The sequence below is a fragment of the Thunnus albacares genome, chromosome 18, assembly GCF_914725855.1.
Source record: "Thunnus albacares chromosome 18, fThuAlb1.1, whole genome shotgun sequence".
In the NCBI taxonomy this organism is placed as follows: Eukaryota; Metazoa; Chordata; class Actinopteri; order Scombriformes; family Scombridae; genus Thunnus; species Thunnus albacares.
Genome location: NC_058123.1, coordinates 21,775,660 through 21,801,603, shown reverse-complemented (window position 1 = coordinate 21,801,603; position 25,944 = coordinate 21,775,660). Strand labels below are relative to the sequence as shown.

Genomic DNA, 25,944 nt, shown 5'->3' with positions numbered 1-25,944 from the left:
TTGTGATCCAGTGTTTGTAGTATATATGTATATGTATGTATAATATTACCTTTGTTTTAAAGATAAGATAAATATTAGATTAAAAATATAGTATTTTGAACTAGAAAAGACAAATAATGTATTGTTTGCCCTGTCAAATGTATAGGAATCTGCAGCAGTTCAACAGATGCTACATATGTTTTTAATCCTAATCCTGAAAACTTATGTCACACAACAATAAGACCATAATGGAAACATCTGGGGCCAATAATTCCTATCTCTCTCTACTTACATTTGGAGAGTTAACTTATGTGTCTAAGCTGTAGACACGCATATTGTGTATTCTTGCGTGTTTATGAATGGTAAATCTCCAGCACTGCCTGTCCTCATTATACTTGTGATATTTTCACATGATATATTAAATGCCATAGACCAAAAGTGGTCATCATTTATGATAATAATGAATTAAACAGAATGGCAGAAGGCCTGTTTTAGTTTTCTTTTTTTTTTCTTTTTCTGATTTACCCTTTGGCTGGAAGTACCATAAGTACATACTTTTTTAAAATTATAAATAAGTTAATGAAACTATTCAATCAACCACATAATAATATTCCCACCAATACAAAACAGAAAATCTCTTACAAAGAATTTATTCACATCTCAGAGGATCAAGAAATACCTGACCTTAACCCTAACCCTTTGCATGGAAATCCGCAGTCAGTGAAACCTCTGATCCTATTATAACTCTCGATTACTTCAATATACAGATGTCGTGCTATAAGTTAAAGCCATGCTGTAAATACCAGAAAGTCTTAATGTACAGAGACTGAGAGAGAGTGATTTGATATCCTTGGTAAATACGCGGCAATCACAAATCATCTGGTACAGCAGCTAAGTGACTTGATGCCTATTTGACCTATATGGATGGTATTAAAATGCCATGTGCTTACTCTACTTCTATTTCTGCTCTCTTGTTGAAAACCTTGTAACTTCAACATTGGCATTTTTTTATAGGCGTACTTTTACTTAAACGTTTTAAATTTAGACTTGAATTAATCACGGCCCTTTAAGTGTGGAGCAGTTTTCAGGAACATCGGGCCCATGCAACACACTTTTCTTACTCACTAATAAGCTGTCTTTATGCAGCTGTGAGGTTTATAGATGACAGCATCCATATGTTTGTGGCCATATGTCATCTGTTAGTATGTGTGTGTGTGCTTGGCTGTACGAGTGTATTGGTTTGCTTTATATAACCCGATATTTCCTCTGATAATAGAATTGGATGAGATCATTAGGTGTTTGCTGTGTGTGTGTGTGTGTGTGTGTGTGTGTGTGTGTGTGTGTGTGTGTGTGTGTGTGTGTGTGTGTGTGTGTGTGTGTGTGTATGTGCGCGTGTGTGTGTGTGTGTGTGCGTGTGCACGTGCATGTGCAAAGACAAGCATGTTTGTTCATTGTTCAGAGTGTTTGTGTGTGTATTTTGCAAAACACTGAGGGGAACACATACACACACACATTTATTAATGAGAGCAATGTTTTACTCTCAGGTACATTAATCAACTAAGAAATAATCAGGAATGAAATCCTTGTCATTATATTAATAAGGTTTTGATGGATGCAGTGAACATCTCAATTCACAATTCAAGAACAGCACATTAATTAAAGATTTCAAAAGATGCCTCATCTACATTTGCACACCACCACACATATACACATAAACTGCATGATGTCTGTACACACAAACATATGTGCAAATGTGAAATAAACCTCTGCTATTTCTGGGAAATGTTTGGCCTTTAGTTGAGGATGAACTTTATGTTTCAAGTACATCTCAGAGGCTTATAAAACTGTGAGCTGCATCAGCTGGAGAGGCAGCAGCCATATGAAACTAATCCCACATGTCTGGGATGTAGCATTCACAGCCCGGCAGTGTCTGACTGCACACCTAAAAGTTTGTGTCTTCTGTTGTAGGTATGTCCCCTGATGAGAACACCTTTTTTTCTTAATTTTGTTTACAGTGCTCATAATGGAGTTCATTTGCTGATCAGCATCTTATACATTCTTCAAAGTGCACATAGTCTGAAAGTGGTTAAAAAAACACTCTTTTCACACATGTAGAAGGAAACAGGGGCCAATATATGGATTCTCCCTCCTAATTGATCTTTTGTACCAGCTTGTGCTTGATGCAAATACATCTTTTTCCACAGTTCTTTCCTCAGAACAATACTCGAGATGAAACACAGACTTTAAAGGCTCTTAAATTGAGTGTGCCCTTTTTGTTTCAAATACAACTCAGAGGTTTATCGTGCCTCCACTAAGGCTCAAATGCAAGGATGAGCCTAAGCATAATCCTTGTACTTTACAATTTTATATTTAGAGCTGCAAGGTTGCAGCCTTCTTGGTTCAAATAGGAATCAGACATTTAGCATGCACCAGCTCAGAGAGAAAGAGGGAATTGCAATTAAAACCATCATGAGATGTTGCACCTTTTATATTGTGTTGATTGAATTTTCATTTTTCACTTAAATTGTAGTTTTGTCTGATTCCTCTCCCTAGACCAGGTTGCCTCTCAATAAAGAGGATTCTGGATTCAATTGGAAATCTCTAATTAATAAGAAATCTTTTCAGGTTCATATGGACTTTTCTTATTATTCATTAATCGTTAAAGAGATAATGACAAGAATTAAAATGATCTTTAATTGTCTAGTGGTTCCCTTTGCAGCTTGAAATTTGTTAGCATACAGCACCCAAATGTCTAAGATGGCCAGCAGACAGCTTATACAACACATAAAACATCTGTTTTCTCTTAAATATCTTGTTTGTGATATGTGCTTGGTGAACATCTCAGTTCAATACTATTGGTGCTATAACAGCCTCCACCCTTCTGGGAAGGCTTTCCACAAGATTTTGAACCTAGTTGCAGGGATTTTTTTTTTCCCTAATCAGACTCAAGAGCATTAGTGAGGTCAGGCACTGATGTTGAAGACCTTTTAGAGGACTTGCTCAAATGTTTTGCAGCAGTATTTTGGACCACTTGTAAGCAATCCAGTGATGTCATGTTGCGGCAAGTGAAGTGGGAGTTACAGTAGTCTACATGGGATGAAAAGTAAGTTCCTCAGCTGGAAAAATCATGAACAAACAAGAACCCTTTGCAAGTTGGTCAAGAGTCAGTGCCTGGTTCTTAGTGACACCTAGATTTCAAAGGATAGATTTAACAGAAGAGAAAAGGGAACAAGGCCTGTCCATCACCTTAGTGACAAGGCTGCCTTGGGCAGAAATAAGAACTTCTGTTTTGTCAACATTAACCTGTAGAAAATGATCTGCCATTGAGTTTAGTCAGTTATAGAATTCACCATTTTACTACATTTTGGCACTTAAACAAGATAATAGTATAATTGAATGTCATCTGCATAGAAGTAATAGGAGATACCTTTTAAATGACTTAATCTTTTCATGGATATGAATATACAAGGCGAACAAAAGGAATGCAACAGCTGGTTTGCAACACTGCAAACACAGCAATTAATGGCACATTAAGTTTGGACACAGCTTCCCATTCCCTTGAATGAGAAGTTGTGTCCAAACTTATGACTGGTACTGCATTTGTCCATGTATTCTATAGATTATTTGCACAGTGTTACCCAGTAACATTTGGGTAGCGTTGGTATTTACAAAATCATGTAACATTTCCAGAGGTTAGCTTTTTTTCCCACTATAATATATATTATTGCATTGCATCCCTGCAGTGTACAGGATTTTTTTTTGACGGTCTGAAGCAAAGAGAGAGTGGGACGTGCAGCTGCCTGTGCATCATTCAGGGCAACGGGTGAGTCTCTTCAGTCAATTTAATAATGCAGATGTTAAAAAGTAAAGTAAATGTAAAAAAAGCTATATTAACACCACTTTTTCCATTGTAGTCTGTTCCACAGCTGAACTGCACTCTCCCACCCAACAGTACACAAAATGGTATTTTCCTGATGTTGACATACAGTGTCTCTTTTTCAGTGACGCATATCCAAAACATTCTGGTTTGTAAAACACAGTGGAAAACAAAGCAGATCCTGGAATGTACACCTTATCGGTTTTTACAAGTTGAGGTTATGGAAAGATTCAGTTACGTAGTGGAAAAAGTCAATGGTGTATAATGTATCCTGAATCAACCTGTGCCACTTTTTATGTGTGTTAATCTGTTTTTCAAACATCTGTATTTGCATGTCACTTCCTGTTCCCTGCACACGGAGCACTTTCATTGTCTCTGATGTTTTGCATTAAGGTTCTCATGATTAAACTTCTGGGCCAATCAGAATGGCAAAAGGCCTGGGATTACCACTGCAACATCTGGGGACTATGCTAATGGACTGCATATGTTTTTAATGTTTAGATTTAGAAGTCAACATGTTGCTCTTTATTTCATCTCAGAGGGTGGGGGTTGGGGGTAGTTGAAGGATAACTCTGTCTTAAAATAAGTAAATCACGACAGCTGTCATCATTAACCAAAGTACTAGTGATGACAAGAGACCCACCCAAACTGTGTGAGTGTCCCTGTGCACTTAAGGAAACCCAAATAGCCCCATCTGTCAATTTTACACTCTGTGATTCTTACTTAGCGCACAGAGCCCCTGTAAGTGTAATATGCTGCAGGGATTTTATAAAAACCAAATACACACGCCAAAGACACAAACATATTTATGCTCTCAGCTATGATTTTTAATCCATGTTTTAGAGTGAAAGCCATTCAAGGAAGAGTATTTTAAGAGTCAAATGCAGGGCAACAAGGCCAAATCAGGGCAAGTGGAATTAAAACGAAATGTTACAACAGTTGTTCTCTCTGTTTTGTTGTTTTTGTTGGGCAGAAACAGCCAGTTATTCCTGATAATCCACTCAGGTGTGTCAGGGAATGATCCTGTAGTGTGAATGGTTTGAACATCCTGATCAGAGTCTCCAGATCAGAATCTAATGATTTTTCATTTCAATAGAGGGGGGGACAGATAGGTTTAATTCCAGTTACGACTCACCTCATTCACCGTGAGTTCAATCTGACCCTCGAACGAGAGAAATTCACCATTTTACAGTCAATTTCAGAGAGGGCGGGATTGACCTCTCATTCAGGAAGTTGTTGCGGTTTCAATTTATCCTTTCTTGTTAAAGGTCACGGTGAAAAAAAACAAGCAGAAAAATAGGGGAACACTATGTGGCTCTAATTGAGTGTATGGTAAGGGTTAGAGATAGAAGGAGAAGAAAATCAAAAGTATATTATTTTCAAATTGTGGAATGCAGACATTAGCTAGCTAGTAATAGCCCAAGAAGGTTATGCTTGGAAATCTGATTGCCGTTTTCTTGTCCTGTCCGTTTTCTGCAGCAGCATACTTCCAGTCTGACTGCTGCATCACAAAGATTTAAATCTGACAGGAATTTTTGCAAACACTTGATGATGATGGCATATCAGTGACTTACAGAGAATACGTCTTAGTTTGATTTCACAATCTCTCTGACAAGAGTAAAGCAAGACTTTTACAGTACTAACAGACTGTGCAAAGACTGTGCAACACATTCTACTACTGACCTGTGTGAAATAAAGACATAGTCTACAGCCATGCTAGTGGCTCTATGAGGCTGTGCGTAGGAACATTGTTGCTTTGAGCTGAATGCTGATATCATACTAACATGCTCACAGTGACAATGCAAAAATTCACATTTTTAGTAGGTAATATTTACCAGGTTCACCATCTTAATCACTCATCACCGCTTAATTTAACCTGTCAGTATGCTAACATTTGTTAATTATCAGATATACACCTGAGGCTGATGGGAATGGCATTAGGTTTGCAGATATTTATTATAAACCAAAGTACTGGGCAAATTGAAATTTTTACCTTATTATGAGGCTAGATGAAAAGTCAGAGGATCACCAAAGTCATTAGAATTTATCATCAAGGGACCTTCACTATGTTTACCAAATTTCATGGCAACAGTTGTCAAGACATTTCAGTCTGAACCAAAAATGCCAAACAGCTGGTGGTGCAAGAGGAAAATTTAGGATCACCAACATTAGGACACATCATCTGAGAACCATCAATGTTTGTACCAGATTTTGTGCCAATCCATCACGTAGATGTCAAGCTACTGTATGTCACTGCATAAGTGAAAACTTTGACCTGCTGGTAGTGCTAGAGGAAAAGTCAGGGGATCACTAACTCCGCATGATTCATCATCTTGCGACCATAAATGTTTGTATAAAATGTTATGGTAATCCATCTAGTAGATGTTGAGATATTTCAGTCTGGACCAAAGTGGTGGACCAACAGAGCAACTGACTTGTGAGCCATGCCGCTAGATGTTGTACAGATTGTAAAGTACTTTGAAGCTTATTAGCATATTGTGGACACACAGTATGTGTCAACTGGTGGACAACCTTATGGCAACCATGTAGGAAGTAGTATAGTTGCTAAGATGTTGTACATTTAGGCATCCAGCTGATGTGTTTATACTCAAAATTAAGATACAACATGCAACAACAGGTTTAGAATAAAATCAATTCTGATTAGAGGTATCAATATCTGATAAGAGATCCTGATTATCACTCTAAAATGTAATCAAACTAAATAAAAAATAAGTCTTATAATTATATAAGGATAATGTACTCTATATGAAAGAACCTCAGTAGGTGTCCAATGTGGTTGCTATTAAAAATGTTTTTATTCTATCCTGTAATGATAACATCTGTTGTTAGGTTGTGAAAAATAGATTATACTAGTGTTGAGTGAAAGATAATCCATCCAAAAAAGACATGAAAAACATCTTGTAGCATGTAATATTTGTGTAAGTATTAAAAGGGCACAGTGTGTTTGTGTATGTACTTATGTCAGCGAGCATGCGTTGTACGGGTGTTTGTAAATTTGCACATGTGACGCAAGCTTGTTTGGACGTCACCTTCGAAAAACAACAAAAGCTCACATTTCCGTAATCATTAGTGCTGTCAGATCAGTGTCACATATCCCTCATGTCTCTTCCAGCTGTTAATCCCTCAGTTCACACACTGCTGCAGAGGGGTATTTATGCATCAGTGGATCAGCAGTAATTCAGCGAGAGATCGGGCATAATAATGATAACAATAATAATGATGAAAGCTGTTTTGATGCTGAGTTTTAATGTGGGGGATTAGCACATCAAAAACAAAACAGATGCAAAATCCACCCATATGTGCTGTGTATGATCCTGTTTGTAAGACAAAGCAAAAAGTTGTTGTCAAGGGAGCAAGATGTTTTTGTTTTGTGTGTGCACAGGGTTGTAATAGTACATAATTCTTATAATGAAAATATAAGTGTGTTTTATATGTGAAGGGACATTACAGATACTTTAAAACATGTTCCTATCAAAGCTTAAATACATTTCCTGTTTTTTTCATGTTTTCCTAATGTGTAGCAGTACTTTTGTACCTTAAAAATGTGGAAAGCTAATGAGAAAGTAACTAAAAGTAATCAAAATACTTAATTACTGAGGTGGTGTAATTCCTTAGGTTAGAAAAATGATTATAGTTTTGATGAAATAGCATGTAATATTTGTTATCAGCACAACCCACTGTGTGTGTTAATCTCCAACTGCATGTGTGTGAATATGTGTGTAATTGCGCCCTACTGTCTTTGCGTGCCTATCTGTGTCCTGCATATGTGACTCAACTTCAACCACCTCATACACACACACACACACGCGCGCACTGTTGTCTTACAGGAAAAAAAAGACAGCTAATATTTGTTGTTATTTAAACACCAGAGCAGATAGGCAGCTGAACAATAATTATTTTCTGGAACAATAATTATTACCATTTAATTCTGTTGTTTACCATTTTGCCCGGTGGCCCCTCTTTAAAAGCCAGCCTCTATCTATAATGGCGAGCCCTTGAGCAGAACTGCATTTAACACTATATCAAATAATTAAAAATCAAATAATTGAAAAATAAAAGTGCGGCTTTTTTGCGTTTCAACATTAATTGCCAGTGAAACGTGTGAGCTAGTTCTTCCCAGAAGCCTGTTCGTGGTTGTATGTGGTATCAGATTTCATATTTTTTTTATACTTTGTTCTTAAATGCATGTTTTATAATAACAAGGGGTGATTACTTGTAGTTGTTGTATATAAACAGAAGCATATTTCTGTTTCTTTCATATTAACACCGATTATTATTTGGTCATAAATTTGCCAAGAATATGACACTTGGAACTAAATGCATATTGATATGTTATAGTGTTCTACTACTAGAATGATTAAACTGCAAACATTGTTACTTCACAGTTATAGTTCTTGCTGTTAAGTGTGGACGACATGAAAAATGCAACACAATCAGAAGAATCTAATACAGTTTAATGCAGTTTGTAATTTGCTTTAGTTACCTTATTTTGATCTGACATTCTAGATGATAGGTTGTGTCAGTTAACAGTTGCTGATCACTAAATTTGATTTGTTTCAGTCCATTTTTTTTAACAATATATAAACAATATAGAGATCAACTCTGCACAGTCTAATCTGGCAGAGATCTCTGATACGGTACTGTATGTTTAAGGGGATTACAAGTAGGATTACACAATTAAAGCTTGTCTGGGGTGAGGGGGGTCATGCTGATGTGACACTGTGACGACATGAAGACCAGGTGCACACATACACACACGTGCTGAGATTTATTTCCTGACATTGTTACAAAAAAAAACATACTGATGCAGGATATATGACATTTTGTTGTATATACTAATGGCCTTGTCTCTCACTTAAAATAGTGAATGTTTAGCCCTACAACACTAGGTAGCACACTTCAGATATTACAGTCTAAATTGAGCACATTGAGCTTTGATGGCCACAGTGTCCACAGACCTCCAATCACAACATCTCAAAATGTTTGAACTGTTTTACTGTGCACTATGCCTGAAATTCAGACAGAGAGACTTCCGGCTGCAATGAGTATACAGCTGGAGGTTTGTACCTGCCAGTGTACTCAACAGCCTTTGAGAACAGGCCAAATTTAAAGAAATATTTTCTTTCCACTCTGCCAAAACAGAATAAATTTAAATGAGGCATTACCAAAAGTTGAAAGTGTGTGTAAGAAAAGCTTTTTGAAGGTTTCATTTACTCACAGGAGACAGAACCCAGACCATTTTAACTACTTCCTCCACAGTGCACTAATGGGATGATCTCATGTTTTAACTAATTGTCATAGGGACAATTACAGAGGTTTTTACACATCCAAATTTGAAGACGAACACATGCTGATTGAGATCAATGCTGATGAAGTCAATGATGCCTGTGTTCTCTTCTTCTTTCTCTTTCCTCACTCCCTCTCTTTGATTTCTGTGGAAAATCAACTCTTCCTGCTCTCTCCTTTTATTCACCCCTTCCATCCCTCTGTCTCTGCATCACTTTCTATGTTGCCTGGTGATTAAGCGGTAGATTAACCTCCAGGCCTCATTAATAATAGACGAATAGAAAAAGCCCTGGTTGGTCCGCTTCCTGTCTGCAGCACTAATAGACCCCTTAACGTTTACATTAACATACCTCTTGTTTACTCGGGCAGATGGACAGGCAAGTCAGAAACAAGCAGAAAGGCGAGGCATGTAAATGCATCACGAATCTAGCGTAATGTGCATGCATTTACTTGCGTATAAACCACATGGCCAAAAGTTAGCGGACAAGTGAAGTGTGTGGGTACCAGAAGATTAAACCCACATGTGTTGAACATCTAATTCCAAAACCTTGGGCTTTAATGTGTTGCTGTAACAGCCTCCACTCTTCTGGGAAGGTTTTTCACAAGATTTTGAAACCTGCATTCATTTGCTCCCATTCAGCCGCAAGAGCATTACTGAGGTCGGCCACTGATGTTGGGTGATAAGGCCTCTAGCGGACTGAGTCCTATTTTATCCCATGTTAGATGGGGTAAAGGTCAGGGTTCTGTGGAGGCCAGTTAAACTCTTTCACACTAAACTGGGAGAACAATTTGTTTACGGACCTCATTTTTGTTCATTTTGAAACAGGAAAGGACCCTCCCCAAACTGATGCCACAAAGTTGGAAGCTCAGTAGAATATCTTTATGGTGGAGCATTAAAATTAATTGTTAATCCTGTAACCAACAGGTTGCAAATTCAGCCAAAGCGGCAGCCAATTGTGTCCTGCTAATGCGCCCATGAACAGCGCACTCAACCCTTAGCTATGAGCTCCAGCAATGTGCAAATATCAACATACACACACAAGAAAGAGACAGCTACAATCATGGCATTAATGATAATCGTAGGCTGCATTTTCTTTTCAAATGTGTTCATATCGTTTTTCTTCAGATATGAGTACAAAGTTAATAACAATGAGAAACTGAAGTTTTTGTCAAGAAACAAGCTTTCACACACACACACTCACACACACGCACGCACACACAGAGCAAGAAAATTCTGTGCACAGGCCTTATGGGACGACATTTGTGGTAATTCATTCAGAATCCATTTTAACGCATTGTGCAGGCCTAAGTGCCAATCTTCCTTTTTGGTGAGTTTCCATGATTTTATGTCCCATATAAAATGATGCAGTTTGCTCCACAATGGCCTATTTAAGTTACATTACCATCGAATATTCCCCAGTAAAGAAAATTAAGCTGTGATACTGTGAGATCATCTCGGTTAGTTATCTTCTCCCCGCCAAGATGTGTCGCTTAGACACCCCGCGGAGAGCTGAATGATTCTCTTGGAGAAGAGATAATAGTCTTATACAGTGAGTTGCTTGCCGAAGCTCTCACTCTGTCTTTTTTTCTTCACTTTACAAACCTGATCCAAAAAAAAGTTATATGCTTAGTGTTGTGTGAGGCCGTAAGCATAATTAGACCTACAAGGGTTGACACAAGATAAACAATATCGTAAATATTAGCGGTACAGTAACTTCTACCAAGTTTGGCAAAGAATAAAAACACACACATAAAGCACTTGATCTAATTAAAGAGAATGTCCTGTAACCACAAGATAACAGGCTGGGAGAAAAAGGCTCTGTTCCATAGCAAAGCACTAAACCTCCCTGGCTCCATTTACTTATTTTCTAGTGTTAAGGTGCTCCTCTTAACAGCATCAGCCAAAAAGAGCTAAAATGCAAAAAATATATTGTACACTAACACCTATAGCATCACAAAAACCAAGAGAGAAGAAAACAAAGATTATGACATGCAATCAGCAGGCATAGTGTTTATAGCTTCAAATGTGTCCTCCTTTATTATTATGAATATTGGTCCTTTTTCAGCAATAAGACACATAGCTCACTGTTTTGACTCAAGTTTAGCTTATTTTAATGTTCAATAGGAAATGAACACATACAACACACACAAACAATATAAATGTACCATCACTTATAGTGACTTGTTACAGCTTCAGATGCAGCTGTAGCCTGGACCGCACACTTTCTCAAAACATTGATCTAAGCTATATTCAGAGGATAAAATACTTAAAGAACCACACCAGTGGTTTCACATATTTTAGCCAATTAACCTCAAATTGTATCATATATAGTGCTGATAATTTTCTATAGCGTACCGTAAGGATTTTAAAAGATTTCCTGGCTTAGATTGATATCAGAGCTTTCCCACAAGAAACAAGAGAGTGTTGTCAAAACAGTCCTGACTCTCAGGTCCATTATGATGTGATGATAATGTAACTTTGTAACCACAAAAATAAAGCAAACCTAATATTCACTGGGCTGGATTTCCTGTCTCAAGCATCCTCTATAGCTGGAAACTGTTTTATGTAGTTCTTATGTTCATCTATATTTTGGAAATGGCAGAACTCACACACTGACTCATTTACCAGTCTGCTACTTAGAAATGTCAACCAGCTTGTCTGCCGGGTTGCAACAAGTCTGTTCAACACAACCAGCAAACAAGAATTAACAGGATTCACATCATGCCTGGATTTACACCCATCAAAATAAATTAGTAGATATGAAACTTTATTACCTTTTGGACTTTCATATTTTGCAATGGCTGATAAAACCAATGCCTTCCACCAAACTCAACCATCTTTTTTACTAGTTTAAACATTGTATAATTACATAGTTTTTCTTTAACTCAGATTACCAGCTTAGTGCTGCTGAAAGACAAAGGATGAGACTAGTACGGTGTTGCTGATAATCAAGAATACAGTGTGAACTTACCCATCCATTATCAATAGTGTGACTTCTGACACAAAACCATAACAAACAGAGGTAATGGGATGCTGCAAAAGTATGTGTTTTAGAAGGGTTTCATAAGAAAATGACTGTAAAAACAACACAGATATTAGCGCTTAACACTAAAGATGGAGGGTAAGTTTAATGAAATGCTCTGTCATGTTTGCTATACTTTCATATACTCAGAATATAACATTTAAAACGCCTTTATGTATGTGGTGGACTTTCTAAACAACTTCAGTGAGCTGTCACTCACTCTCTCTCTCTCTCTCTCTCTCAGACACACACACACACATACACACACACACACACACACACACACACACACACACTGTACCCTGCCCCTGTGACCTTGTAGGCTCTCTGCTTGGCTTTAAAATGCACTGTAGCGCCCAGCAGTCTGTCTGCACTGGAGCTAATTGGCTTCAGCTCAGTGTTCACTGTTAACGTCTCATTACTCATTCCACTTAGAATAACTTCCACAAGTTTGCTTGTGTTCAGGGGTCATTAAAAGTCAAGCAAGCCTTTAATTACGAACCCGGATCGTTCAGTAAGTAAAGTTGCATCTCCCAGCAGCTCTGAATGAACAGTATTCTTAGTCATCAGTCCTTTACAAAATCCTCCATGAAGTGAAGCCACAGTGATCCTTTGGTAAACGCTGCAAAGGTTCAGAAACACAGAAAAATCAAAGTGATCATGGGAAAAATAAACTGATTCCATAAGGATATTAAAACAATATTGAGTGTGACAAGGCAACTATAAACTCTGCTGATACCACAGTGACAGTGTAAGTTTCTATAGGAATATCAAAAGCATAGTAGAGGAGATAAACCACCACAAACCACAACAGGGCACAAATAAACTCATTAAATGTATCATAGACACAATAACTTCCTATAATGGTATTATATGGATATACTGTGTATTCATTCTAAGACTGGTTGCTCTTGACCTCTGAATCCCCTCTGTTTAAACGTACTATATATATATATGCATCTGTGTCTTGTGGTTAAATCCTAAATGATAAAATATTATAATGAAGAGATTTATTATTAAAATAAGGATTTAAATACTGGTAATGTTAATCTATGATGTTCAATACATCAATTTAAGGAAGTGGGTTTTCTTCATTTTCTTCCCAGAGTGTTAGAGACGTCTCTGGAATAACATATTTAACTGTCTGGAACAGGTGAAACCACTAGTGTTTTTAACCTACTCTCCCATCAACCTGCAGTCAATCTGTCCAGTTGCTCTTATGATTTCTGTTATGTATCTATTGGGACTCAGTGAACTAAATGGTGTTTTTAGAACCTCCTATGGTCTCTATTATTAAAGTTGGTACTCAAATCTGAGTCCAATGACTATATTTTATAGGTCTATATTCTTTTTATATTTCTGTAGTGATGTAGAGTCTTTCTGAAGTGCTCCAGTTTTATTGTTTTGTGCTTTTTGGTTTCTGTTTTTTTAATCTTCAATGACTGACACAACAGCTTTTTTATTTCTATGTTTTATCTTGTACAGCACCATAATACAACGCCTACATTTTTTTGTATGTTGGAGAGGAAACAGTGCAACACACACACACACTCACGCCCACATACACACCCTTGTATAAACAGGCATTTACCAATCAGCCCACAAAAAAAAAAAGGAATCAGATCTGCTCTATGGTCTGGATTTTTAAGTCATTAGAGATTAAAAAACAAAAGGTGCTTAAATATTTGGCCTCCCTATGTATAGCTTGTCTTGATTACATTGTGGTCAAATCAATTATTATGCAACATGAGGGTGACAAACGTATTAATTTTACTTGGATTGAAAAAGACAAAAAACATTAATAACAAAAATACACAAATAAAAATCATGGCGCCTATGCATTCAACTATGAAGGATTTAAGGCCCATGTAGAGCATTTAAAAAACACTCAAACACTGCATCACGTGTTAATAATTCACTCTGGCTAATGTTCCAGATCTTCGATGAAATATGGGAATCTTTAGTGGTCGGTCTGCTGTGCTAATTGGTACAACTGCCTCAGGCGAGCCCACATCTAACAAACTGAGAAGAGTCACGTTCAGAGGGCTGCGGCTGTCTTGGTGTGGGAACACTGTAATGACAAATAAAAGCTAAAGTAGATGGCTCTGCACCTTTACTGGTGCTCTGTATACTACACATGTGCTGTGTGTGCTGGTGACATTTTAAAAAAAAAAAAAAACTGTTAAATAATAATAAACCTCACCAAAATATTATAGGCCTAATAACAGCGGCTATTAGCGGCCCATTGCTTTGAATGATGCATGTATGTTAATGTAGCTTAATGTCAGGCTGACTGCGTAATTTTAATAAAGATTAATACTGTAAAGACAAATATTGGTTCGACATGATTTTAGTATGATTAGTGTATTGATACTGCCATAAACAGAGCAGGAGAGACGTGGTGGCACGCGGAACGCGCCAACGTACGCGCACACAATCCCACCCTGTCCACATCCACACGTTTTTCTTCATCAAGGGGAATGGGCGGACTTATAAAAACAACGTCAGTAATCCCCGTTATTATTTCCTCCAATTTATTTAAGATGTGTGTTAATTGTAATGCACAGTAGGCCTAAATCTTTGCTGCAGATGAGCAGAAGACTCCCATTCAGTAAAAGACGTGTGGCATTAAGTAAGGATTAAAACTGGAGCATTCAGGGCGACTGTGCACCATATTGTAGCCTACATCTGCCTTTTAATCAGCAATAAATTAATATGAGCGCTGCTGGGTCGTTATAGGCTGGAATATGTATTGCACTATGGGTAAATACCGATTTTGTGTCTCAGTTTTAAATAAAGAAATGATTCCAACAATTTGGAGTGAGGCAGGAAGAAAGTAAAAATCTTAAAGAAAATTAAAAAAAAACAACAAATTGATGCTGTGAGGTGATTCGGGCTTGACGCGGTGCTTTTTGAGAAAAGGGGGTGATGCATTTCAATATGGTAATCACTCACCCGGGGCATGTTTCATTTATTGACAGATTTGATGTTAAATGTCTCAAGCTCACTTAGTGTTGTAGCTCTTAATTTATTATGTTTTGAGCGCTCTCTCCTCTCTTTCTCCCTGGTTTGACCCTCCGAGGTCACACAAGCAGTTCTTTTTTAAACGCATGATTAATTTCTCAGTAGGGCGACCGGCTAATGCATTATGAGGAAAAAAAAAAGTGAAATGTATTCCAAAGGGGCTAATAGCGCTATTGTATTCCAATAAGCTTTTTCCTGCTGCACATGGTTTAAACATGCTCCGCTTTTGATAACATGTCACAAACATCTTTCTCAAAGTGAGAGAAAGTATAGTGCGTCATTATACTCTTTTCAAAAATCGTTTCGTTATTGTCATTAGCAATTCATGATTTTATTACAGACGTCAGTATAAACATAAAGATTGTCACAGCACAGGCCTACTACTTAATAAAGTTTTTATTGTTTTTTCGGTGAGAAAACATCCACGTTTGCCAGCATATAAATGAACAAATAATACGCATACATTCATATGTAAAGCATATATATATATATATATATATATATATATATGCTATATATATATATATATATATATATATAAAACACAACATCACACCAAATATCCACATGGACATTCAACTATCTTGTAGCTAGATATTTTACAGACATATTACAAACTTGCTTTCCTTTTAACGTTGTAAATACCATTAGAACGATATAAAGTCTGTATAAAATATTGCAGAAGTTATATACACATAAGACTGTTACGTGCAGAAAATGGTTATTTATCAGCTCTTAACTCTCGCTGGTTCGCCTCTCATCTCTCTATTGTGACGTCACCCGTTTCAATAGCTGCGGCCCGAGCGTGGCTCGCGCCAGCGGCACCCCTCTTTTTTTTCCCATCGCAGCGAGTGTTCCCGTGGCGTCCGCGAGACAAAAGCACGCGCGGTGACAACCTAAATTGGGTTTGAAAAGGAGCAGATGGGGCTCGTGTGCTCTTCCGCTGTGTCGCTTGGCTACACACACACACACACACTAGCACGCGCACACGCACAGATTTAAGATTGTGGCTAAAAGCGATCCTGTCATGTTTTATCAAGATGCTACTGAGAAAAGATTGGGTGAGAATAAATTATGGCCAATCTCAACATCCACCTCCTCTTAACCAGATTGACAACTGCTTAGACACATAAATATGTCATTTAAAAAATAAACTTCTACTTTTTAGCCCAACTTGCGCTGTTTTATGTGGTGTTTCAGTAGCTTTAAGCTAAGATGAGAGTATGAAAAGGAGTTCTGACACTATCAAATTAATGACTTTATATAAAATCACACGTACTTACAGTTCATGTGTGTAAACATGTGTACAAATATTTTTAGACAAATAGGGCCTAAAGGTAAAGTGCAGATTGTAGCTTCTTATTTAAGGCTCACAAACTGTAGGCACAACTGAAATAAAGTTACAGTCTCTGACAGCTGCTTCACCGCATCCCTGCTTTCAGCCTCATGCAAAGTCACCCTTTTCTTCACCTTTAATCTTAGTGTATACAAGCCTCTGTGCCTCAGAAACAGAGAATGACGCTAAATTTCTGTTATTTCCTCCACACTTTCAGTAGAGAAAACGTGACACATGCTGTTAAAAATAGAGACCATGCAAATGGCCCATTCTACTGTGACCAACAAGCCTCCCCTTCAGAATCAGTATTAAAGTATAGGTCCCAGGACAAATGTGTTATGTTTAACATCCCTGCAGTTAATTCTGAATTTGATCAGCCACTGTCTGTAACTGCTAACTGTTTTTCTTTTTACCCTGCTGCATCCCTGACACAAACATGGCCCACAGAATAACTTCTCCTGAAAAGATCATTAAACTGTCTTAACTAACAAGGACAATCAGGTTTGTCTTCACTTCATCCCAACGTTAAATGAGATCCTTCCTTGCATCTTTCAGACATTTGATGATGACTATGAGGCAGCTAATATCTGGGTTATGGACTTCATATTTAGGTCTGCTCCTTCATATCTGTAATTTGCCTGCATATTTTTAGTGGCAGAAGTAATTGAGCAGCAGGGGCAACATGCCTGGTTTAGGAGCTTGGAGCAGGGGTGCAGCTAGGAATTCCTAGGCCCCCTTGAGAGAATACCAGCCCCCACCCCACCCCACATTTTTTTTGTCAGATAAAATAATCAATTTCTGAGGGCCCTCTTCAGGTGCATTGTCACTGCCTTTTATAGCATTTGGCCCTAGCTGTGAGCTCCTCTGACCCTCAGTTACAACAGATGATATAAGCTACAGCATACTTCCTGCTTGCCTTTTATCTCCTGGGAGTAACCTACACATATAAGTCTTTCCAAAAGCCTCCTCAGTGTTGAATGTGGGTATCAGCTGCACTGACAGGCATTATTGTGTTCCCCAGACTACCTGCCTGTCTGTCTCCTCTGCTGTCTCAGCCTTTATTTTTTTCTTCTGCCCCTATGGTCAGGCTAATGTTTTACTCCAAGCTGTGTCTGTGTTTAAAAGCCACATTTCCAATGCCGAGTTCCTATATGCTGGCTGTGTCTGCTTCCAGCAGTTGCTTTTAACATCAGTTTGTTGGTAATTAATGTGCAACTCAGGGGTTGTGTACCAAAAGTCAAACCCCTGGATGTTTATGGACCAGATGTGCGGTCCGCCAGCAGACATCCATCTGATGTCGACAGCTTGTACTGTTAGAGTTATTCCTGGTTATAGAGCTGTGTGCCATGTCAAATTATACTAAAATTATGTCCATCTTAAGTTCTGGGTTGACTCTTGTTTGAGTGTTGGAGGCTGTTTGGAGTTCCGTGCGTCCTTCCGTCAGTCTGTGCCGTCAGTTTGACTTTTTCAGCGTCTGCGTGGCACTTTAGGAGAGGAGGAATAAAGTGTGTGAGCGTGAGGCTGTGTGTGTGTGTGTGTGTGTGTGTGTGTGTGTGTGTGTGTGTGTGTGTGTGTGTGTGTCCTGGATGGTGGGCTGGAGCTCGCACTACGCGCCAATCAAACTCAAGGCAGGAGAGAGAGAGAGAGAGAGAGAGAGAGAGAGAGAGAGAGAGAGGGAGAGAGAGAGAGAGAGAGAGAGAGAGATTAAGACGGCGCGTGGTGTCTCTGAAAAGCGAATAAAGCCGGCGCGAGCGTCGCAGTTTACTCACATCTCACGAGCAGGCTCACTCGACAGTTGGAGAAAAAAAGCCGGTACCGCTTCCATGTGGTTCCAGATACAATTCTGTAACATCAGTTCATTTACATGATAAAAAATGAGTTTTTTAAAGCTGCGTAGGATGAATCGATTTCTCTCGTGAAGGGGATATTTTTTTCTAACGCTGTGACCGTTTTGGGATTATTCTCGGGTGTCAGAGGTAAGGACTGCTCGGCAATTTCTGGTGTAGACTGAAGTTGGCTAAAATGTGGGTAAAATGAACCGACGTAACGAAAACTGTGTTCGTTACATTCAGAATGAGACAGAATACGGGTTTCTACAATGATCTAAAGACGTGAAGATGTGTATGGATATAGCTCACATTCCGCTGCATTTCAAACCGTAATTTAAAATTACTGTATAAAATAATGCCCTGTTTATTATTATTAGGCTATTATTATTATTATTAGGCTATTAGGTCTGTTATTTTTGTTACTATTATTGTTGTTGCTGTTGTTAAAGTTGTTGTTGTCGTTGTTATTAAGCCGCATTTTTTCTGTTTCGATAGGCCTAAAATATATATAAAACAGATGTCAATCGGCCAGACCGGGATTTTTACCTTTCAAATAGTTAAACATGAGTTAAACACGATGCCTAACTAACTGACGAGCGTGCTAGTTTACTGAAGGCCCGCACGGTGTCTTCGTCAGGAATAAAACTTAGGCTGAACTAAAATTGTAATATTTTGTATAATTCAGTATATTGTGTAATTTTAAGGCAAACTCTGACCTCTTGAGTTAGGGTGTCAGTTGCTTAATTGGTTAATTGGCTCCTGTGTAGTTTGTTTTTCGGCCCACACAATTATATTAGATCGTATTGCGCAGTATAATTACGTTTTAACACGTAAGTTTTAATAGGTTTAATTTGTCCACCTTGTAATTCCGTATTGTATTTTACTGTTATAGTAATGTCTGTCTCGTAAACGATATAGCCTATAAATAATTGGTCATAAATGTAGAAGCATTTTTTTTTTTTTTTGAAAAACATAAAATACTTGAGATAAAATACAACTAAAAGCAATGTCTCTATTTTTTCAGTAGTTGCTTTTTGTGGGGTTTTTTTGTTTTTGTTTTTTTGTTCTTAAAACATATCACTAATGTGATGCACGCTTCGTGCGAAAGAGTTTAATAATGGTGTACTGTAAGTAAAATGAGCATTTCTGAAATATACATTTCAGAGGTTTCATCTGTATTAAATCTTAAAGCCTAAACATAATTATTTCCATGTAAAATAAGTTATTCACTACTAAGAAGCATTTTAATAAATATTGTTAAAAGTGTGCTTAGTACATGCAAAACACATATTATTATATGCTGATATAACACTGCATTATCAGTTTTGTTTCCACCCAGCACCTGACAATTTTTAGTGATACAAACTTTGTCTTTGCAGTAAATTTTCTGCCATTTTTAAAAATGATTTGAAATCAGTATACATAGATTTTTTTTTGAAAGATACAGGAATACAGACTAGAAATGTGTCACCCACTCATCATTTGTTGCCAAAAACTGCCAACTAAAAAAACCCATTAAAATCCTGCCTGAGTTCTGTGTGTGTCTCCTTTTATCAAACACTGTAGGTAAGCGTTACAGTTTTCTAAAGAAATATTTTAATATGCTCCAACACAAAATCTAAGCATTAATAGTGTGCCTATATATGTTCAGAGAAATTCTGGGTACATTATAAGTTTATTGTAAAAAATATTTTAGAACGGTGTGTTATTTTCCTCTTTCATAATTTGTTCATCAGCCAACTACTGTACTATTGAAAATACACACAGGCAGACATTCCTAACTGAAAAGATATGAATGGAGAGCTACATTCTAAAATGTTATACAGAAGTAACATTTTTTGAGAAATAAATTAAATAAATTAAATAAATTAATTGGCCAAATAAATTAATTGGCCAAATAAATACACATATATTCTAAAAAAAAACCCAACAACAAAAAAAACTTTTTTTTGCTGTCAACCAAGTCAACCACTTTAGTTTAAACATTTCTGTACTCTCAACAATTTTATAAGAATAGTCCAGATACAGTTTAGGAGGCAAACTCTAATATAATTGTTTAATTTTGTTAAGATTTTGAAGTCTTTTAAAATGTTATCAGTTGTTTAAAAAATGTGTTTTGCTTGTCTGTAAATTGGGAATCAAATATATTTAAGTTAAATACATTTAACTTAAATATATTTGATAAAAATAATAATATATTGTAATATGTGCATATTTTTTTACACTCTACTCGTTTTTAAATTTGGCACATATTTGTGACTGGTATCACACTTGTGTAGAATTAGTGTATATCGTAAGAAATTATGAGCTATTTCACATTATGTGTAGCAGAGAGAGAAAGGGCATGTATGTGTAAACCTTTTTACAAAATTTTTACAAATTTTTATTATAATTTGTAACATTTCAACAACATGTCCATCTTTCTTTCTTTCTACGCAGGTTGTTTTGCAAAGAGATTTCCTCCCAGGATGGACAAAACCCATCTTTCGAGCCCTAATGACATCATCATGACAAGCTCAACAGGCCCGTACCAGCAGGAACCCCTAACTCCACCGAGACCCACCCATCACCACTCTTCTTCCTCTTCCTTATCCTCTCCCTCTCCCTCCTCTTCTTCCTCACCCCTCAAGCCCAATCAGGTTGGCCGGGTCATCCTGTATGGTGTTCCCATTGTATCACTGGTCATTGATAACAATGAGAGACTTTGCCTGGCACAGATTTCCAACACACTCCTCAAGAACTACAGTTATAATGAGATTCATAATCGTCGCGTGGCGCTGGGCATCACCTGTGTCCAATGCACTCCAGTCCAGTTGGAGATCCTTCGTCGGGCCGGTGCCATGCCCATCTCGTCACGCCGCTGTGGCATGATCACCAAGCGTGAAGCAGAGCGCCTCTGCAAGTCCTTTTTGGGAGAGAACATGCCGCCGAAACTGCCCGACAACTTTGCCTTCGATGTGACACATGAGTGCGCCTGGGGTTGCCGTGGTAACTTCATCCCGGCACGCTACAACAGCTCCAGGGCCAAATGCATCAAGTGCTCCTTCTGCAACATGTACTTCTCCCCAAATAAGTTCATTTTTCATTCCCACCGCACACCAGACGCTAAGTACACCCAGCCCGATGCTGCCAACTTTAACTCCTGGCGACGACACCTCAAACTCAGTGACAAACACCCACCTGATGAGTTAGTTTATGCATGGGAAGACGTCAAAGCTATGTTCAACGGAGGCAGCCGCAAGAGAGCACTGCCCTCCTCATCCCATTGTTCTTCCATGGGTCCTATGAAGACTCTCCCAGGTTCAGTGGTACCTCATATGATGGGAGGTGACCTGGGTGCCCAGAAAAGAACCCGCTTTGAAGATGAGGAGGACCTGGACGGAGGCGGTCTGTCTCCCTGTAAGACACCACGTAGCTACCCTGTCATCCCCGTCCCAAGCAAAGGCTTCGGCATGCTGCAGAAGTTCCCTCCCACATCGCTTTTCCCTTCGCCTTACCCCTTCCCAGCATTCAGCCTCTGCCAGCAGAAAAAAGAGGACAGTGATGTTTCAGCTGGTCACAAAGGAGCGGGGTTGTCAGGTCTTTTATGGCCTGGCCGTAAAGACACTTTTTATCCCCCTTTCTGCATGTTTTGGCCACCAAGAGCAGCAGGTGGAATCCCTGTCCCCACCTACCTCCAGCCTCAGCCCAGCGCCCTCTCATCCCTGGCAGACAACCCCTCTCTCAGGCAGGCCTTTCTGGATCTCTCAGACCCCAGCGAACCTGCGGCTGTAGCTGGCAACGGAAATGGTGTCAGCGCAACCATGGCCCCCGGCAGCGGAACCTCCACACCAAGATCAGGGCTGTTTGACCCTGAGTGCACAACCGTAACCTCTGACCTTCGCCCTGTGACATCAGAGGGCTGGCTCAAACTGCTAGACACCCCAACCCTCCAAACCAGGAAGCCGAGCTATGGCTCTGCCTTCCGCCCTGTCATCAAGGATGCAGAGAGCATTGCCAAGCTCCACAGCAGTGGTGGGGGAGTCACTGGCGCCACAGATGAAGACATTGGGGTCGTGGTTGCTGGGTCAGACCGCCACCAGCGGCTATCGCCCAGCAGCAGCTGTAGTTACGGAAGCGAAAGCGGAGGCGATGGAGAAGCAGAGGGAGGGGAGAGTGAGGAGGAGGGGGAAGTTGATGTGGAGTCATCCAAGCAAGAGGATGAGGAGGAGGAGGGGACCTTCGCAACCAGGCCACCACAGACTCAAACCAACCTGTACCTCCCTGCACTGAGCGACGGTGCCCGAGAGGAGAGGGGGAAGGAGAGAGGGAGTGGCACAGTGTATCCCAGCGCCTCCCCTCCCTCCTCCTCGGACCCCATCCAGCAGGAGTCCCCCAGCCTGCCTGCCTCCCCTCCTGCCAGCCTGCCTCTCTCCAGCTCCACCCCGCCTCACCGAGAGGACCCATCTTACAAAAACGTAAATATCCCCCCAGGCCACTTTAGCTAATTATTATTTAAATGGTGCTGCAGTCAGGCAGTGATGTGATCTGCATAAGCAGATTGATAGGCTGGTTTCTCCCTGTAGAAATTGAAACAGTCACCCCACTCTGATCCCGGCTAATAGGCCCAGGCGTGGATTGTTTAATGGCCATGGTGTGTTTGTTCTCCCTCTGTCACCCCAGCCTGTTAGGGCAACTCTAATCTTTAACCTGTCGACTCCCACATTAACCAGGCCTCCAAGAGAGGAGGAGGAGGAGGAGGAGGAGGAGGGAGCGACAGAGAGTTATGAGAAGCATTTTAAACTAGAATGAGTTAAATTATCCATTGAGTAACATAGTTGAAATGCATATCAGTGATTTCAGAGATGCAGAGGGAGGGAAACATTTTTTTAACCATATACTCCAAATTAGATCATTACAAATAAATGCTTCTGCTGGTTGATAAAAAGGGGAGCACCAGCTGGGGAGATTGCATTTGTCAAGTAATGAGTTAAATTTCACACACACAAAAAAATCCAGATTTCTAAGAAAACAGATGCTAAAATTATAAAGGAAACTCATTTTGATATTTAAAAAAACAGATTAATCATGTAATTTTTCTGTCATAGAGGACTTACTGTATGTTCTGCTTTCTTATTGTACTATATGATGCATAACAGATAAATGAAATGCTAACTGACTATATGTGATTTCCAGGTTCACAAAAACAGAGATGAAGGACTACCTGCGTATGTAACCAAAGACAACTCCAGCATTTCTGGTGAGCACAGACATTTCACTCTGCTGTTTGTCTTTTGTAATTAACATGTTAAATTGTCAACAATTGCAGATCACTCACTAGATATAAAAGAAAACATAAGTCTTAGAAACATTGTTTGACATGACAGCTCACACTAAAAATGTATTTAAAGATTTTTTGCAATTCACCCTTTTCAAACTAGAAAATAGTGTTCTCTCAAAAGTTAAAATACACCACTCTCTTTGTTTCAGTAAGCACTTGCAAAACCAAAATGAATTTTCTCTTTCATGTATAATCACAAAAATAATTTTGCTTCCCCTCTGTTTGCGCGGGATGCTTGACACTGCATCTTTCATTGTGCAGTTGCTTTACAATGTCTTTGTTTCATCAAATGTTTGAACAGCCTTTTATACTGTTTCATCAAATAGCATTACGCAGTCTATTTCAGCAAACTGTTACACACTATCTTTTTCATCAGACGTCTGAGTCAGTTGTATTATAGCATCTTTGTTTCATTTAGTGTCTGAGTGAGTGCTTTTATAGTGTCTCTCTGTCGCTGCAAGGCTCATATTCCTGTGACGTTTCATTTGCTCCTCTCATCTCCCACTCTGACCCTTTCACTAAAGAAAATGTCTTGCGGTGGCGTGCTCACAAACACACCTCTGCACATGGCTACATGGCTCACATACACACACACACAGGACACACACACACAATCCGCACACTTAGTTATCTCCATGTGTCCGGATAACCAGCTCAGCCAATGGGCCTTACTGAATCTCTCCTCCTGTCTGTCTCTCTGTCTTTTTCTGTCTCATTTTCTCTCAGATGAAAACAAAGAGCAGAATAGTTTCTTTGTACCAGACAGTGAGACGTCGGCACCGGACTACTGGAGGGAGAGCTCAGGTACAAATATGTGCTTACTTTTTTTTTTTTCCTTAGTGGTCGCAAAGCGAAATACAATTTAATCAATGAGGAAAAGACAGCAAAAAATAAAAATGGCCGGTCGGTTTCATTCTGAAAGTATAATTATCAGATTGGCAAGGTTAATTTAATTTCTGCATTTAGTTTAACGCCATGGTAATTTGAACCTCACATCGCACAGCAAGTCTGAGGTCTTTATGAAACTTGGATTAACTCATGTTAAAACATGTACTTTAGAACTACAGTCTCATACTTATCCACAGAACAGGGGTCATTTATAAGCAGTCTGATGTAAAAAGTATATGAAACGGTATATCATGAATTCATCATTTGTATTATATAATTGCATCAAAAGCTATAGCTGACAAACACACTACAAATATTTCCATGCATAAAACAATGCTGATTGTAAATTACTTATAAAATATATATAATTTTATGCACATTAGTTTCTCCTTATTACACACACACATACACACACATACACACACTAAACTAAAATCAGTTCAGGAAAGCTCTTCACTCTTCAGCTTCATCCACCTCTATCTCCTCCTCCTCTCTGACGGTGAGTTAAGGGATTCATATAAATACACAGAGAGATGAAACAGCAGTGGAAAGCTGCTTCCGCCGCCGCTTTGCCAAGGCTCCTCTCTTTAGCGGTGTTGTCGCCGGGGCTGTTACTCTTAGGGGGGCCGTTATAGTTCAACAAGAAAACATCAGCTCAGAGATAAGCAGCCGTGCTGGCAATCTCCATCCTAGACCCATATCACTGCAGACATAATTGCCTTTTTTTTTTTCCTTCCTCAGCGCAAAAAACCCTTTCCTGTTTGAAAAAGATCACAGCTTATTGCCTTTTTATATCTGTCAGGAAGGCATTAAAAGTGCTTTATGACATCTGTGCCAACATTTATATCTACCCCCCTCCCCACTCCCTCAACCCCTACACACACACACCGTAATGATCCCTGAGCATAATGTATAATGTATTTCGAAAAATTACACGAAACAAATTAAATGAGAACACCTTTCCCCTGATTGCCAAACGTCTCCCTGGGCGGTGGGAAGCTCTACGTGATTAGAAGGCCTGATTCCTCCGAGTACCACCCCCCCCACACACCCCCCTTCACTGTCTTTAAACTCTCCCTCTGTTTCTAGGGAGAAAAAATAATCTAATTTTCCATTTATGTAATGCAAACCGCCTTGGCTTTGACTATTCACGGTTAATTGACTGTCAAACGAGGTTGTTATCCTCGGGCACTGTCTGCAAATTTGCTTGTCAAATGAGACAGAGAGAGGAGAGGAAAGGAGAGAGGAGAGGAGGAGAGAGGAGAGGAAAGCTCTCTCTCTCTCTGCTCTAAATGAGAGAAAAGAGCATAGGGAGGCTTAAGGAGCCAGGACACGAAATGACTGGAGGAGAATATACATAT

General features: G+C 39.1%; 1 protein-coding gene across 3 annotated transcripts in view; it reads left to right on the top strand.

The window, feature by feature from the left end:
- Positions 1-25,944, top strand: part of skor2 (SKI family transcriptional corepressor 2) — a 117,318-nt gene that overhangs the window by 86,160 nt on the left and 5,214 nt on the right. Inside the window, exons 1-4 of one of the 3 annotated variants that reach the window (XM_044334256.1) lie at positions 2,759-3,802; positions 20,815-22,832; positions 23,551-23,614; positions 24,422-24,499. In XM_044334256.1, the coding sequence (XP_044190191.1) occupies positions 20,844-22,832; positions 23,551-23,614; positions 24,422-24,499 (2,131 nt within the window). In that variant the 5' untranslated portion in view covers positions 2,759-3,802; positions 20,815-20,843. Of the gene's footprint in view, positions 1-2,758; positions 3,803-18,285; positions 18,523-20,814; positions 22,833-23,550; positions 23,615-24,421; positions 24,500-25,944 lie in introns of those variants that run through there. The other 2 variants (XM_044334257.1, XM_044334255.1) reach the window with 2 other exon arrangements.